Source organism: Mustelus asterias, chromosome 28, assembly GCF_964213995.1.
Source record: "Mustelus asterias chromosome 28, sMusAst1.hap1.1, whole genome shotgun sequence".
In the NCBI taxonomy this organism is placed as follows: Eukaryota; Metazoa; Chordata; class Chondrichthyes; order Carcharhiniformes; family Triakidae; genus Mustelus; species Mustelus asterias.
In genome coordinates this window covers 16,745,764-16,762,999 of record NC_135828.1, presented here as the reverse complement: position 1 = coordinate 16,762,999, position 17,236 = coordinate 16,745,764, and the positions used below count along the sequence as shown (strand labels likewise).

Here is a 17,236-nt window from a genome sequence, read left to right as displayed (position 1 = left end):
CCACCCAGGCCCTACCCCCATATCCCTAAATATTTACCCACTAATCCCTCTAACCTACGCATCTCAGGACACTAAGGGGCAATTTTTTTTTTTAGCATGGCCAATCAACCTAACCCGCACATCTTTGGACTGTGGGAGGAAACCGGAGCACCCGGAGGAAACCCCCACAGACACAAGGAGAATGTGCAAACTCCACACAGACAGTGACCCAAGCCGGGAATCGAACCCAGGTTCCTGGAGCTGTGCAGCAGCAGTGCTAACCGCTGTGCTACTGTGCCGCCCACACTTCAAAGATGTGCAGGTTAGGTGGATTGACCATGCTAAATTGCCCCTTAGTGTCCCAGGATGTGTAGGTTAGGCGGATTAGCGGGTTAAATACGTGGGATTAAGGGGATAGGGTGAGGGTGGGGGGGGGGCTCTTAGCTGACATGCCAAATTTCCTTAGTCTCCTGAGAAAGTAGAGGCGTTAGTGGGCTTTTTTAACTATAGTGTCAGCCTGGAGGGACTAGAACAGGTTGTTGGTGATCTGGACACCTAGAAACTTGAAACTTTCAACCATTTCCACTTCTTCACCTTTCATGTAGGCATGTGTTTTCCGAGGTAGGTTTTCAGGAATGTCTTCAGGACAAGAGAGTTAATTCCAAAGTTTGGGGCCTTTGCAGCCTCCAATTGAGAGGCAAAATAAATCGCAATTACGCAGAAGTCCATTTTGCTGTTCTTCCTACCAAAGTGGATGACCTCACAGTTACCAACATTGTACTCTATCTGCCAGATCCTTGCCCACTCATTTCAACTATTTATATCCCTTTGCAGACTTTGTGTCCTCTGCACACTTTGCTCTACCACTCAGATGAGTGTCATCTACAAACTTGGACACACTACACTTGGTCCCTAACTCCAAATCATCTAACTAAATTGTAAATAATTGTGGTCCCAACACTGATCCCTGAGGGATACCACTAGTCACTGATTGTCAACCAGTAAAACACCCATTTATCCCCACTCTTTGCCTTCTGTTAGTTAACCAATCCTCTATCCATGCTAATACTTTACCCATAACACCATGCACCTTTATCTTGTGTAGCAGCTTTGGTGCAGCACCTTGTCGAATGCCAAGACTGTACATGGGATAACAATGTCTAATGAGTCTCCATCATGCTTTCTGCTTGTATCATATATGCATAGAACAATAAATGTTACTGCTTAGAAATGATTAGAAAATAATCAGTAATAAGACAGTGTTATGCAATTACATGGGTGGCACAGTGGTTAGCACTGCTGCCTCACAGCTCCAGGGACCCGGGTTCGATTCCTGGCTTGGGTCACTGTCTGTGTGGAGTTTGCACGTTCTCCCCGTGTCTGCATGGGTTTCCTCCGGGTGCTCCGGTTTCCTCCCACACTCCGAAGATGTGCGGGTTAGGTGCATTGGCCATGCTAAATTGCCCCTTAGTGTCCCAGGATTTGTAGGTTAGAAGGGATTAGTGGGGTAAATACGGGGACAGGGTCTGGGTGGGATTGTTGTAGGTGCAGACTCGATGGACCGAACGGCTGCCTCCTGCACTGTAGGGATTCTATGAACATCTCATAGAAAATTTGTTCTGAGAATAATGTAGTTGTTTTATAGTTGCTATCACACCTATGATTACAGGACCACTTCAAGTCTATGTTTATGGCTGTCAATGTAGTCATTTAAATTGCTTCACAAGAACTGGTGATCTTGGGACCACAGCATTAAGCTGTTTCTGCTCAGTCTTCCGAAAAGTCGCAGCACAATAATTGTTCATTATGTGCATAAAGTATGTTTGGTAATCTAAAGAGTATGTGAGGGGGAAAAATGCCAAGTAAGGGAAGCGTCATTGATAAGTCAAATGCAATGCTACTGATCAAAAGGGGAATAATATTGAAGTTGATATAAACAAAGTTCCAACCATCTGCCTCACAGCCTCCAAAACCAGCTCCCTTCAAGAGTTTTTCTACAAGCAATACAGCAAACTCTCAATCTCCAAAACCAGCTCCCTTCAAGAACTCTTCTACAGCAAGTTTTCTGCAGGTATGATCACGTTACGTATGAAGTCTTGTAGGCAAATTTATTATAAGTACATAGTGGCTCATTTTCAGGATAAGCAGTTATTGATTTATTGTTTGATATAAACTTGTAGCTATTGCATCATGATCACCTTGCCACAATAGAACAGAAAATGGTGGAAATATTCACCAGGTAAGGCAGTAACTGTGAATAAAGAAATGATGCTTTAGGTGAATGGTCTTTCTTCGGAACTTATTTCGGATTTCTAACAATGCCAAAATAAAAGGTCCAGAGTTACTGCCAAAGAATTTCACAGCATTACTTAAAAGAAAATAAAAGGTTCTTTTGAGGAATTTCAAAACTGTAAATGGATTAGACCATAAGACATAGGAGTAGAATTAGGCCACTCGGCCCATCGAGTCTGCTCCGCCATTCAATCATGGCTGATATTTTTCTCATCCCATTCTCTTGCCTTTTCCCCTCAACCCCTGATCCCCTTATTAATCAAGAACCTATCTATATCTGTCTTAAAGACACTCAATGACCTGGCCTCCACAGCCTTCTACGGCAAAGAGTTCCACAGATTCACCACTTTCTGGCTGAAGAAATTCCTCCACATCTCTATTTTAAAGGATCATCCCTTTAGCCTGAGGTTGTGCCCTCTGGTTCTCGTTTTTCCTACTAGTGGAAACATCCTCTCCACATCCACTCTATCCAGGCCTTATAGTATCCTGTAAGTTTCAATAAGATCCCCCCTCATCCTTCTAAACTCCAACAAGTACAGACCCAAAGTCCTCAACTGTTCCTCATACGACAAGCTCTTCATTCCAAGGATCATTCTTGTGAACCTCCTCTGGACCCCCTCCAAGGCCAGCACATCCTTCCTTCGATACGGGGCCCAAAACTGCACACAATACTCCAAATGGAGTCTGACCAGAGCCTGATACAGCTTCAGAAGTACATCCCTGTTCTTGTATTCTAGCCCTCTTGACATGAATGCTAACATTGTATTTGCCTTCCTAACTGCCGACTGAATCTGCACATTAACCTTAAGAGAAACTTGAACAATGACTCCCAAGTCCCTTTGTGTTTCTGATTTCCTAAGCACTTTCCCATTCAGAAAATAGTCTATGCCTCCATTCCTCCTTCCAAAGTGCATAACCTCACACTTTTCCACATTGTATTCCATCTGCCACTTCTTTGCCCACTCTCCTAACCTGTCCAAGTCCCTCTGCAGCCCCCCCCCCCCCCGCTTCCTCAATACTACCTGTCTCTCTACATATCTTAGTATCATCTGCAAACTTGGCAACAGTGCCTTCAGTTCCTCCTTCCAAATTGTTAATGTATAGTGTGAAAAGTTGTGGTCCCAGCACCAACCCCTGAGGCACACCACTAGTCATCGGCTGCCATCCTGAAAAAGATCCCTTTATCCCCACTCTCTGCCTTCTGCCAGTCAGCCAATCCTTTATCCATGCCAGGATCTAACCTTTAACACCATGGGCACTTAACTTATTGAACAGTCTCCTATGCGGCACCTTGTCAAAGGCCTTCTGAAAATCTAAATAAATCACGTCTACTGGTTCTCCTTTATCTAACTTTCTTGTTACCTCCTCAAAGAACTCTAACAGATTTGTCAGACATGACCTCCCCTTGACAAGGCTGTGCTGACTCGGTCCTACTTTATCATGCACTTCCAAATATTCTGCGATCTCATCTTTAGCAATGGATTCTAAAATCTTGCCAATGACTAAAGTCAGGCTAACCGGCCTATAATTTCCCGTCTGCTGCCTCCCTCCCTTCTTAAACAGCAGCATTACATTCGCTACTTTCCGGTCCTCTGGTATCCTCCCTGCCTCCAGTGATTCCTGAAAGATCACCACCAATGCCTCCATAATTTCCTCAGCTATCTCTTTTAGAACCCTGGGGTGTAGTCCATCTGGTCCAGGTGATTTATCCACTTTCAGACCTTTCAGTTTCCCCAGAACCTTCTCCTTCATGATTACGGTTATAAACTTTGTTTCACCCATGTTTGTTACAACTTACACACCTCAAATTGAGATTATTGCCTTTTAGCTGATTAGATATCTATTTAATATGTTTAAGTGAATAGTTGCCTCCATACTTCCTCGAGTCTATATACCAAGCATCCTGGATTCAACATTGGCTTAAACAATTAGAATAAACTATAATTTTACTATTCTCTATTAACTGGTCTCGTCCCTCAAGGACAAGTTATTTATTTGAGTCAAGTAAGTTTACATTAACACTGCAATAAAGTTACTGTGAAAATCCCCTAGTCACCACACTCGGGCGCCTGTTCGGGTACACTGAGGGAGAATTTAGCACGGTCAATGCACCTAAACAGCACGGACGTTTGGACTGTGGGAGGAAACCGGTACACCCGGAGGAAACATACGCAGACACAGGGAGAACGTGCAGTCTCCGCACAGACAGGGACGCAAGCCAGGATTTGAACCAGGGTCCCTGGCGCTGTGAAGCAGCAGTGCTAAACACTGTGCCACTGTGCCACGTATTCACGTTGCCTGTGTAGAAACTCATCAATCCAGTAAAGTTGTGAACGGCCACAATCGTACCTTTTTTCAATGTTTAGCTGGTTTTATTGCAACCATTTCCGTCAAACAAAACCTTCTGTACAAATTAGGATGGAAAATTAAAATGTTCTTTTTGACTCTAGCACAAAATGGAGAAACCGAGTGAACCATGTCCAGTCCCCCCTTCCAAACCAGTTCCATCTCTACGTGTACCGGTGAGTGTTAAGAATATAGTCCGCTTGTTTAGTTAGAATCTTTGCATTTTATAATATGATTAGGAGGAAAAGTGAGGATAACACCAAATTGTAAATATTTGGTCCCTTGTGTTTTTGAAATATCTCATACCAGATGAGTGAAGTATCACCAGAATAAGTTCACAAACATGACCTTTTCAGTCTGGTGATGGGATTACATCATTTCTTCTTGTGTGTTTAAACATAATAGGCTTATGTGGCAGGAAACAACTTCATGTTTTTAATGAACTCAAATTAAAACATTGGCCCATGATTTGTTGTTAAAATAACATTTGAGAAAAACCACACTCTTATTAATCCTACCCAGATGTATGATTAAAAGCAGAAACCCAGAAGTTCCTGTCATAATTGTCGTACCACGTTTTGCTTTATAAAAAGGCAACCATCCTGTTGGCCTTATCAATGAACTATATTGAACAGGCTGGAGTCCCTGTACTTAAGTGGTAGACATGAACTAAATGAACCACAGAAAATTAAGCTACACCAATTACAATCCAAGTACCCCTAATGTGTTTATTACTGACAATCTTTCTTTCTATCTTTTTCTCTCCTGCCTACTCAATCTAATGTTTCTTCCTCTTTTTCTTTCTGTAACTGATTTGACATTGATTTCACCCATTCTAAATTACACGTCATTCTCGATCTTTCCTCCGTGAATTTCACAATCTTTCTTCCCAATTGTTTGCCCTATTTGGTCAGATCTGAGATCTCTGTTTCCTTTGCTATGACGTTATCAGCTCACACTATGACCGATCACCCAGATGTTTTTTTAAAATTTAAGCGTGTAAGGACAAATGATAGATACGCTGCTGCAGAAAATTATGGCCCATCACCTTTGTATCACTTCCATTAATACCTTGGAATGATTTATATGTTTTAAAATCAATTTTCAGCTTTACAGTTTATTTTTGTGAAGCAGGGGAGGTGATGGCCTAGTGGTATTATCGCTAGACTATTAATCCAGGAACTCGGCTAATGTTCTGGGGACCCTGGTTCGAATCCTGTCACAGCAGTTGGTAGAATTTGAATTCAGTAAAAATATCAGGAATTAAGAATCTATTGATGACCATGAAACCATTGTTGGAAAAACCCATCTGGTTCACTAATGTCCTTTAGGGAAGGAAATCTGCCATCCTTACCTGGTCTGGCCTACACGTGACTCCAGAGCCACAGCAATGTGGTTGATTCTCAACTGTCCTCTGAACAAGGGCAACTAGGGATGGACAATGAATGCTGGCCAGCGAGTGATGCCCAGGTCCCAGGAATGAATTTTTTAAAAAATTAAACATTCTACAATATTTCTTAGTTTTTATATTCAATTCTGAAAATATGTTCAAAATAGTTTCCAAGTAGTATTTGCTTTGGTGGCTTCTCTTGTATCATACAAGAGAAGCCACCAAAGCTTAAAATTTCCCACAGGGTGAATCTTGATTTCCAGGGGTTCTTGTGGGGAATATGCGGAGAGACAAATAATCTTGGCATTCTTTGGTGTACCTCCTTGTACCTGATTACAAAATATGGCCGTACCTTCTCTCGTGTTGCTATCGTTTTGAGCTCCATGCATCTCTCTCAAACTGCAGAGGATGAACCACATCATGGCACTCCATTAAATGGTTATTAAAATTTATAATTATTAACTTGCGATTCTGCTTGCTTTCAAAATGACATTGCCTCAAATATCTTGATATCAATGCATTGTGCACAAGAGTCAAGTCATTGTATGTTTTTTTTGTTCAGTCATGGGATATGGGCATTGTTGGCTGGTCAGCATTTATTGCCCATCCCTATTTGCCTGAGGGCAGTTGAGAGTCAACCACATTGTTGTGGCTCTGGAGTCGCATGTAGACCCAGACCAAGTAAGGAATGACAGATTTCCTTCCCTAAAGGACATTAGTGAATCAGATGGGTTTTATCGACAATGATTTTGTGGTCATCAGTAGATTCTTAATTCCAGATATTTTTTACTGAATTCAAATTCTACCATCTGCCGTGACTGGATTCGAACCTGGGTCCCCAGAACATTAGCTGAGTTTCTGGATTAATAGTCCAGTGATAATACCCACTAGGCCATCAAGAGTTTATGCCTAAAATTTCCCAGGGTGAATCTTGATTTCCATGGGTTCTTGTGGGGAATATGCCAGGAAGAGACGAGGCGGAGAGACAAATAATCTTGGCATTCTTTGGTGTACCTCCTTGTACCCGATTACAAACTATGGCCGTACCTTCGCTTTTGTCAGGGATTGATACTTGTTTGCCCAAAATTGGTATTTTGCTTCAGACACAAGCAAAGTGAAACCAGGAAATAAATGCCAAGGTTCCTGAATGTACTTCTGACCATTATTTTAATGGCTGTTTTTTAAAAAAATGTATACACTGTCATATATTCATCTAAAACAAGATGACCTCATGCACATGGGCATTCGCTGTCTATCTCGTGCCAGAACACAAGTCAGATTTTAAAAATTCATTCATGGGAATTGTGTTGCTGGCAAGCCCAATTTCTAATTGCATTTGACAAAATGGTTTTAAACCACCTTCTTGAACCACAAACTGTGTGGTGTAGGCACACCCTGTAATGTGAGGTCTAAGACGTGTTTATATGTCTTTTTATTTTGGTGCAACACTTGTTATTGTATTGCTCAAGGGGGAAAAGATTAAGGTGTAGCCATGTTATTGTTACCACAAAACAAGATGGGAGGATAAGTTGCATTATGCAGCTAAGTAAACTTCCCATGTTAAATGTGTTGGCTTTTGTTTCCAGGTAAGACCTCCACCTCCCCCAGTAAAACCACTGCCAGAATTGAAGAATAAACAGGTAGGTTTATCTCCAGATGTTGAAACTATAAAAGTTTATTTATTAGTCACAAGCTTACATTAGCACTGCGATGAAGTTGCTGTTAAAATCCCCTAATCGTTACACTCAGGCGCCTGTCCGGGTACACTGAGGGAGAATTTAGCATGGCCAATGCACCTAACCAGCACGTTTTTCGGACTGTGGGAGGAAACCCACTCAGACACTAGGAGAACATGCAGACTCCGCAGAGACAGTGACCCAAGCCGGGAATCGAACCCAGGTCCCAGGCCCTGTGAGGCAGCAGTGCTAACCACTGCACCTCTGTACAAAGCAATGGTCGTCTGTTGTTCTTGCCTTTGATTGGAGTTCTGCTCATTCACACGATAGTACTATGAACTGGAACTGTAGAAAGAGAATTGGCTATAGTAACCTGTAGGAAAAGGCAGTTCTCAATGTGGTAATGATCATAAAACAGAGTCAGAAAACTCCCAAATCCTTCAAGTGATGTTTCCTCAGTAGTGGCAAGATTTGGTATCAAAAAACGACTATTTTTCCATTATTCAATGAGATATCGATTTTTCAGAAGCCCTTTTGCTCTAAAGTTTGAGTCAATTCAAGAACCACTTGGGAAAATAAACTGTGCACAGAAGGAAATTGATTTCTAGACACTTAAAGGTGTCAAAGGGTGGTTATGGGGAGAGAGTGCGAGAATCATAGAAACTCTACAGTGCAGAATGTGCCATTCGGCCCATCGAGTCTGCACCGACCACAATCCCACCCAGGCCCTAACCCCATATCCCTATATATTTACCCGCTAATCCCTTTAACCTACACATCACAGGACACTAAGGGGCAATTTTAGCACGGCCAATCAACCTAACCCGCAGATCTTTGGACTGTGGGAGGAAACCGGAGCATCCGGAGGAAACCCACGCAGACACGAGGAGAATGTGCAAGCTCCGCACTGACAGTGACCCAAGCCGGGAATCGAAACCCAGGTCCCTGGAGCTGTGAAGCAGCAGTGCTAATCACTGTGCTACCGTGCCGCCCAGGGTGTTGAGTTAGAGGAGCAGCCATGATCATTCTGAACAGCGGAATAGACTCGAGGGGCCAAATGGTCTACTACTGCTACTTTGTGCATTTATATATGTCTGTGCATACATGTGACAGTGTGTATTTGAAGATCTAATTGAAGACATCAGCATACGCATATTGCATAATGCACTGATGCATAGTTGAATTACCTGTCAATATCCCAACGTTTAGCTGAGCTAGATAAAGCACATTCATTTCGTGCTGAATCCATAATTTAAAGTTAAAATGCAGCCAGTTAAATACCAAATTGAATTTTTTTTTTTGGTAATGTGTTCAGTTAAGCTATTTGTGAAAAGGATGCGATTAGCAGAAAATAAGAGGAAGTGACTGTGGTTTCTAAGATATGACAAAAACAAGTTTTTATTTTGCAGGTAGTAAAGCCTACTATTCAACCTCCACTACCTCCTGTCAAACCAGGTTTTCCAGCTGCATCCTCCAAACGAGCACAGGTAAGCCTCCCCTTGTGAGAAACACTGCCAATGCCATCTCTTTAACCAGGACTGATGTGCAAAGAATTTCATCTACTTTAGGACAGCCAATATCCATGTTCTCCCAATTGTGAAGCCTACTCTAAATCATGCTCTGATCTTGAAAATAATTCTTTTTAAACTCCACTTCTATTTAGACAGCAACGCAACCTTTATTAGGGATGTTTAGTGGTGCAGGGTGATGTCAGTGGCTCTGTGTTCAAGTCCCTCCCTGGGACCTGATGGCCATCTATTCATTATGTGGCTAAAGGGGTTGAGTGGCGACAGGCTAGCAATCTGTCCCACAAAATTTTACCTTTGAGAACAGACATGAGTATGCGCTCTGACTGCCTTGTCAGAGCTGTAGGCACTGGAAGAGATGATGATGGCAATTGATATTAGATGATCAATGTTCAGTGTGACATGAATATCTAGTTAGGACGATGGCTATCTTTTAAAATCGAATCACAGTACATAGGCTGGCTGCAAATAAATTCCATATCCTTAGTCTTAAATATTGCACCACTTGATAGCTTGTCTTTAAGGTAGCATGTTTGAGAGAGGAACCAAGCTATATCATTCAAACATATACATATTGTCCTGCTGCTGGAAATCAACCATCATTGTCCCGGTTGCTAAGTCACGGCCTGCTGAGCTGAATGCAGGAGCAACTGGTTGGTAATCATCGATAGTCAATGAAGTGTTTTGAGTGCATTGTGTCAAAGCATTATTTAGATCCTCTTGTTCCACATATCGATCAGTACAGATTACCTATCAACCTCATAAGTCCGTGGACTGTGCTGCTCTGTCTTTGATCCATCTGATTCAACAGCACATGGATAGATTAGGCAACTATTGTGTACAGTTTTGATGTCCTTATCTGAGGAAGGATGTCCTTGCGATAGTGGGAGCACAGTGAAGGTTTATCAGGCTGATTCCTGGGATGGCAGGCCTGTCCTATGAGGAGAAACTTGGTGCGAGGTAGGTCCATTCAAAAGTCTGATGGCAGCAGGGAAGAAGCTGTTCTTGAGTCAGTTGGTACATGACCTCAGACTTTTGCATTTTACCAATGGAAGATGGTGGAAGAGAGTATGTCTTTCTTGATAAAATCTGCTTTCAAAGAATTTTGTTCACGACACTATTGTCAATGAGAATCACTCTTTGGGCCTGATTTTACCATTTTGAGTCTAAGTGCCGAATCTGGGCGTCAAATAGATCCGAGCCTGGAATCCTCTTTGCAGCGCGCCCATACGTGTTTTGCCGGCTCCAGCCCGATCCACGCTGTGGGCGGGGCTTAATGCTGGAGGACCGATTGGAGCTCTGAACTGCGCATGCGCAGTTCAAAAAAGATCTGACAGAGCGCGCCCGGGTGCGAAAGAAAGAGCAGAAAGCGGAGAGAGCGGCTCTCTGATGGTCTTCCTCTGGTCGGTGGGCAGGGGGAGGGAGACCCAGATCATCCTCTGGTTGGCAGGGGAGGGGGGGGGGGGGTGGGACCCAGATCATCCTCTGGTCGCGGGGGTGGGGTCCGCTGCCAGTCTGCGGCCAATCCCCCCTCCCCACCGGAGGAACGAATCCCACAAAACCTTCAGGATGAAGCGATTCCTCGTGAAGAAGATGAAGCAGAACCGGCCGATTCCACAGTGGATCCGCATGAAAACCGGCTACGAGATCAGTACAAGTCCAAGAGGACACACTGGAGAAGGACCAAGCTGGGCCTGTAAAGGGATACACCATCACTGGTACACTACCAGCCACGGATTACTCTTCCCTGCAGGGGCAAGAGAGCGGGAGAGATGGCTGTGGCTAGTAGTGTACCAGCAAATGCACTCGAATTGGGTGTTGGTAAAGCCGTGATCTGCTCAGAATCGGGTGCAGATTGTGGTGTAGGCCCGGCGCCCGACTTTACCGCGATTTCGCACCCGAAAACGGGCGCGAAGTTTTGGTAAAATCGGGCCCTTTGTTTCAGTATTACGACTGGTTTTCTTAAGGGTGAAGCTACAGCCCTCAGATGCACGACAAATCTGTTCCTGAACTTGTTTGTGCCCTTCTTTGCAACTGGAGTTTGATATTTGGATGCGAATATGGACTCGTGGTGGGACTTGCTGATTATTTTAATGCATTGGAATGGGTTTTAATACATATTTAATTGAAGTTAGATCATTATGATGGAATAATTTTCTTTATTGCTATCATTAATTTATATGAATCTGTCCGAAATGAATTTGCATGGGAATTTCCATGTAGATAAAGAGGTGAAATGAAACTGAATAACCAACACTGTTATTAGTTCATTGTATGATTTGGAAGCTCCCTTACTGATTTTATCAATATTTTTAAATCCTAAGTATTTTAAACTATTTTAAGTACTTTAAAGTAATAAAAGCTAGTGAGGATCAATTTGGAAACTTCAAGACACATTATTGTTGTTCCCACAATGGTGAAAATGATAGCAATCGCTGCATAAATCCAATGTTAATTTAAAAGAACAGCAATTTAGGAAAGACAGGTTGTAATCATTCATTTTGTTCTCCAGGAGTTAAATAGCAACTTTTATAAATTATTTTTATTCACTTGTTTGTACTGTTAATCTTGGGGAATTTGAATTTATCGTACAGCTAGCCCAGGCCAATCCTCCTGCAGGAAGACATGTCCATTTGAAAGCAGAACCTCATTAATATGTTGTCAGTGAGTTGCATACTCCAAATAGGTGCCCAGTGTGGGCCAGAGTCCAGTCCAACTGACAGATAAATAAACAGGTGTGAGAGTCAGAGGGGGAGATTACAGATGAAACCAATTTCCATAGATTCATAATGGCCTAGTGGTATTATCACTAGACTATTAATCCAAAAACTCGGCTAATATTCTGGGAGCCTGGGTTCGAAACCCGCCACGGCAGATGGTGGAATTTGAATTCAATAAAAATATCTGGAATTAAGAATCCACTGAGGACCATGAAATGATTTTTTTTTAAAAACCCATCTGATTCATTAATATCCTTTTGGGAGAGAAATTTGACCTGGTCTGGCCTACACGTGACTCCAGACCCACAGCAATGTGGCTGACTCTCAACTGCCCTCTGAAATGGCTGAGCAAGCCACTCAGTTCAAGGGCAACTAGGCCAGCCAGTGATGCCCATGTCCCATGAATGAATAAAAAATCTTGGCTTATGGGGAGATGCACAGGGTAAGACTGTCATTGAAAAATATTCTGATAAATATGGTGTTTTGTATTTTAAAGAAGTCTGATGTGAGGTAAACATGACTAAACAGCAACATAATCTTGTCCTTCTTAGGTTGGTTTCAAGCCAAAAGTTGCTCTAAAGCCACAAAATCATCAGAAATGAAGAGGAAATGTGTGGGAACATCATCGTATGACAGAAGCACAGCTGTGGGGTTGCTGGACTTTTATCTTCTTCCTGACATTATAGGAAAAGACAAAGCATTATATTTGGTTTCTTGTCATACAAGTTTGTGCAATTGGAGCAAAAAGCATTAAACACAGTACAAGATGGTGGCTAGTTTGAGATAGCAGAAAAACTGAACATTAACAATGCTGCTTTCATTGTACTGGTGCCTTGGTACTATTAAGGGTATATTTTCTCTCGCTATTTTTTAATTATATAAATTAAAATGATTCTGCTGCAAACAGTGACGAGATTCAACTTGTGAAGTAACCCTTCGATTTAGAAAGGAGCCATTTTGATAAACTGAAGTGAAGAGGAGCACTTGAATAAAGTATTGCATCAGTCTGGTTTGACTTGGTCTTGTGCAAAGTACAAAGCTTGGGTGTGAAACCGGAAGTCCATTTTCCAGACCCCTCTCTTGGATTTGTCAAGGAACAACCTTGCACTTGTACATCCAGCTGCAGCATTTAGTCTGAACTGATCCAATTAAGGCAAGTTCGGAAAGAGTCTCACCATTCCCATTTTTTTGGAGGTTGGTTTCAGACAAGATGGCTAATGTGCCTGGTATGGACTTGACGGGACAAATTCTGTACTGTACCACATAGGGGTCAACAGAATTAGCCACAATCTAAACTCTAATACAAAAGCAAAATCCTGTGTACAATATTTAATCAGAGCTCTCTGACGTGAGACTCGACTGAATGTTCTGACGAAGGGTCACTTACCCTTATTAACTTGGTCACTCTCTCCACAAATGCTGGTGTTTTTTTATAACAATCTAAATTGTGTATCAATTAGAAAAAGTGGAAATCAGATCAATGTCTGAGTATTGCTTCATGAGGGAACTGATTTTAGTACGCAAGTCGTTTTACCCTCCCAAAGCTGGACAAGTTATCCCTAGCTGTACAACTTGCAGGATTTTGTCCTATCCTTTTCTCCCCTCAACATTATTGCGCCATTCCATTTAAAAATAGTACAATTGTGTATGGACAAAGTTTTTATTAAAACAAAAATTAGGGTAAATTACCCTTGGTATATTTGCAGGGATGTGATTAAAGAATTTGGGTTACAGCCCTGAGCCCATAGATCAACCAAATAACCAATCCTAAATGAGCAATTACAGACCAATTTAATTTTAGGAAGAGTTTAGAATTCTTCATTAAAATGTACATCGTTTTCCATCAACCTTGCACCTTCACACAATCACCATACTGGAAATATTTTTATAAGTTGAATGGAGTCAAATGTATTTGTAATTCTAATGTCATCTACCAATGCTTTTTGTCTGTTTTAATGCAAGGCATATTTTTAAAAATCTATGCATACATTTATTTTGGGAAGGTACAAGATGCATGCTTGAAACTAAAATTAGTATCTGTTAAAGTTCTGATTATCTTGTTGGCATTCACAAGAACCAGTTTCAAAAATGTGAAAGTCAACATAAAGACATTTTGGTTGGGGGAATACAATTTAGTATCTGGTGTATATATTTTTTTAAAAATCATTACTGGAGTTTTGCTTGAATTACTTTTGTTAATTTAAAAAGTGTGAAATTTAGCCGGGAAAAAGGCAATGTAAATTTCTGATTGGAACTAGTATTTTTGCTAGCTTAATGAAGTATGTAGAAACTTTATGATGGGAACATCAGTGTTCTTTCACTGGTGCTTGTACTGGTGGGAATGCCTTTAAGCACGTCAAAAGTGGTGGTGGGGAGGTCAAACCTCTTGAACACCATTTTCATTAGACTTGGAAGCATAATTGCTTTAGGCACACGTTTTTTTAAAAAAATCCTTGTTTGAAATGAAACAAAAGTATCTTCCCATCTAAGGGCTTTAACATATTTTGACTGTCCCTGCTTGTGGAACCTTCAGGTTGCACAGAATGAATGTTTGACTTTTTAAAAAATCTTCTACACTAGCATTTTAATCAGGGATAAGTATTTACAGCTGGTTTTATGTTGTGAAAGGTTTTCGCATGATTTTTATCCAAGTTTAGTGAATCATGATGCCAATTATTATCTAGTTTTGATTTTCATTCCAATGTGCCTAATCCCACAGAGATGTCCGTCATTAAATTGTTTGCACTTTTTCAGCTGGGCTGAACAAATATCTGTCCGTGTGAAATGGGTTATTTATTTTCTTCAGCAAATAAATATTGTACTTTATTGCAATATGCACTGCAATTTGTTTTGAGAAGTAGATCATTTCTGCCTGTGTCTCGTGAATACACTATCACTGAACCCATATAACTGAGGAATTTCTATTTTTAAAAAAATCATGCTATTTATAAGTAGAATTCTAAATGTCACGAATGAAAACAGTTTCTGTGCCCTTAATTTGTGTCTTTCTTGGGAACGTCTGTGCATCATCAGGAACCACCAGAACCAAAAACATGACGTGATTCTAAATTGAAAATTATAAGTAATCTCAAGGTCTTTCAGCCAATGGCTGACTCAGGGTGAGAATCACCCCAGAGCTTCAAAGGCCCAGATATCATCTTGTACATCCTACAGCAATACTCTGCCCCCTCCTAATGCTGCAAAAATGTTTAAAAGTTTAGTTTATTTATCACAAGTAGGTTTAAATTAACACTACAATGAAGTTACTGTGTAAAATCTGCGTAAAACTTACCTTTTTAAGACCTCTGCTCCTTCAAGGAGCAGTGGTTAGCACTGCTCCTTCACTGCTGTGAAGCAGCAGTGCTAACCACTGCGCTACCGGGCGGCACGGTAGCGCAGTGGTTAGCACTGCTGCTTCACGGCTCCAGGGTCCCGGGTTCTATTCCCGGCTCGGGTCACTGGCTGTGTGGAGTTTGCACATTCTCCTCATGTCTGCGTGGGTTTCCTCCGGGTGCTCCGGTTTCCTCCCACAGTCCAAAGATGTGCGGGTTAGGTTGATTGGCCAGGTCAAAAATTGCCCCTTAGAATCCTGAGATGCGTAGGTTAGAGGGCTTAGCGGGTAAACATGTGGGGGTAGGGCCTGGGTGGGATTGTGGTCGGTGCAGACTCGATGGGCCGAATGGCCTCCTTCTGCACTGTAGGGATTCTATGATTCTATGATTCAGTTCTGTCACAAGTGGCCCACTCAGTAAGCTACTAAAATGCCATCCAAGCCCGACTTGCGTAGAATCTCGATTAGTACTTGATGAGGCTTTGCCCGGGGCTTCTGAGCCTCATGCAGTTATCAGCAAAAACAGCAGGGTTAACATTATTTGCCGCTCCGTTTTCATTGCGGAACACAGTTGCTCGATTTTAACCATGAATGGAAAGAGTTAAAATTTACTTTCTCGATTGTAGAGCGAAAAGAAGTAGCAAAGCTCGCATTACCGTGCACTCATTTCAGAAAATTACTCTCCACTGCACCACCTTTCCATTTCTTGCAACAGCAATCTTTGGGCCTTGCCCAAAATGAATAGGATTGACTCTCCCGGATTTATTTCAACTCGGGAGACTTTCACCCCACCTATCCATGGTTGATGTGAACTCAGGACCTAGACATCAAAGGCCAATGTCTATCTCACTGTAATGCCAAGTTCCCCATGGGTGATATCTTTCAGATTTAAAGTTTCAGATCCGATAAGTATTGACCTGCAACTCCTCAGCTACTATCGAGTGACTCACTTTATTTCAAGGCTTTGGTGAATTGTTTTCTTCTTTTCCTAGATGAAAATTTCATAACTAAACTGTGTCAAACACTTTAATACAAATATGTCTGGCAGCAGAGGCACAATTCTCAGATTGTCTTTGAAACAGCTGGGAGGGTGAGGAACTTTCATGATGGATGAAGCAAATATGGGTCGTTATCTATCTATCATGTGATCTTGCTTTTGTTTAACCCAATCCTACAATAGAGATTCCACATGTGCTTTTTCTGTTTAGCTGACAGTTGTGAGAGTAGATTATCCTATTATCTTTGTTAGTTTACACTGTGCAGATGTTTGGTTTTCTAGATTTTGTCAGGGGTGGAGTCAGTGCTGGGACCACAACTTTTCATAATATACATTAACGATTTGGAGGAAGGTACTGAAGGCACTGCTGCTAAGTTTGCAGATGAAACAAAGATATGTAGAGGGACAGATAGTACTGAGGAAGCGGGGGGGGGGCTGCAGAAGGACTTGGACAGGTTAGGAGAGTGGGCAAAGAAGTGGCAGATGGAATACAATGTTGAAAAGTATGAGGTTATGCACTTTGGAAGGTGGAATGGAGGCATAGACTATTTTCTGAATGGGAAAATGTTAAGGAAATCAGAAACACGAAGGGACTTGGGAGTCATTGTTCAAGATTCTCTTAAGGTTAACGTGCAGGTTCAGTCGGCAGTTAGGAAGGCAAATGCAATGTTTGCATTCGTGTCGAGATGGCGAGAATACAAGATTAAGGATGTACTTCTGAGGCTGTACAAGGCTCTGGTCAGACCCCATTTGGAGTATTGTGAGCAGTTTTGGGCCCCATATCTAAGGAAGGACACCTTGGAACGGGTCCAGAGGAGGTTCACAAGAATGATCCCTGGAATGAAGAGCTTGTCGTATGAGGAACAGCTGACGACTCTGGGTCTGTACTCATTGGAATTTAGAAGGATGAGGGGGGATCTTATTGAAACTTATAGGATACTACAAGACCTGGATAGAGTGGACGTGGAGAGGATGTTTC

At 41.9% G+C, this 17,236-nt stretch overlaps 1 protein-coding gene across 3 annotated transcripts in view; it reads left to right on the top strand.

Moving 5' to 3' along the window:
- The window catches only part of adam8a (ADAM metallopeptidase domain 8a), a 52,577-nt gene extending 37,804 nt beyond the window's left edge, over positions 1-14,773 (top strand). For 2 of the 3 annotated variants that reach the window (XM_078199612.1, XM_078199610.1), the window contains exons 21-25: positions 1,943-2,050; positions 4,722-4,793; positions 7,594-7,651; positions 9,097-9,170; positions 12,481-14,773. In XM_078199612.1, coding sequence (XP_078055738.1) covers positions 1,943-2,050; positions 4,722-4,793; positions 7,594-7,651; positions 9,097-9,170; positions 12,481-12,531 — 363 coding nt within the window. In that variant the 3' untranslated portion in view covers positions 12,532-14,773. Of the gene's footprint in view, positions 1-1,942; positions 2,051-4,721; positions 4,794-7,593; positions 7,652-9,092; positions 9,171-12,480 lie in introns of all 3 variants that reach the window. The other variant, XM_078199611.1, reaches the window with a different exon arrangement.
- The last annotated feature ends 2,463 nt before the right edge of the window (positions 14,774-17,236 follow it).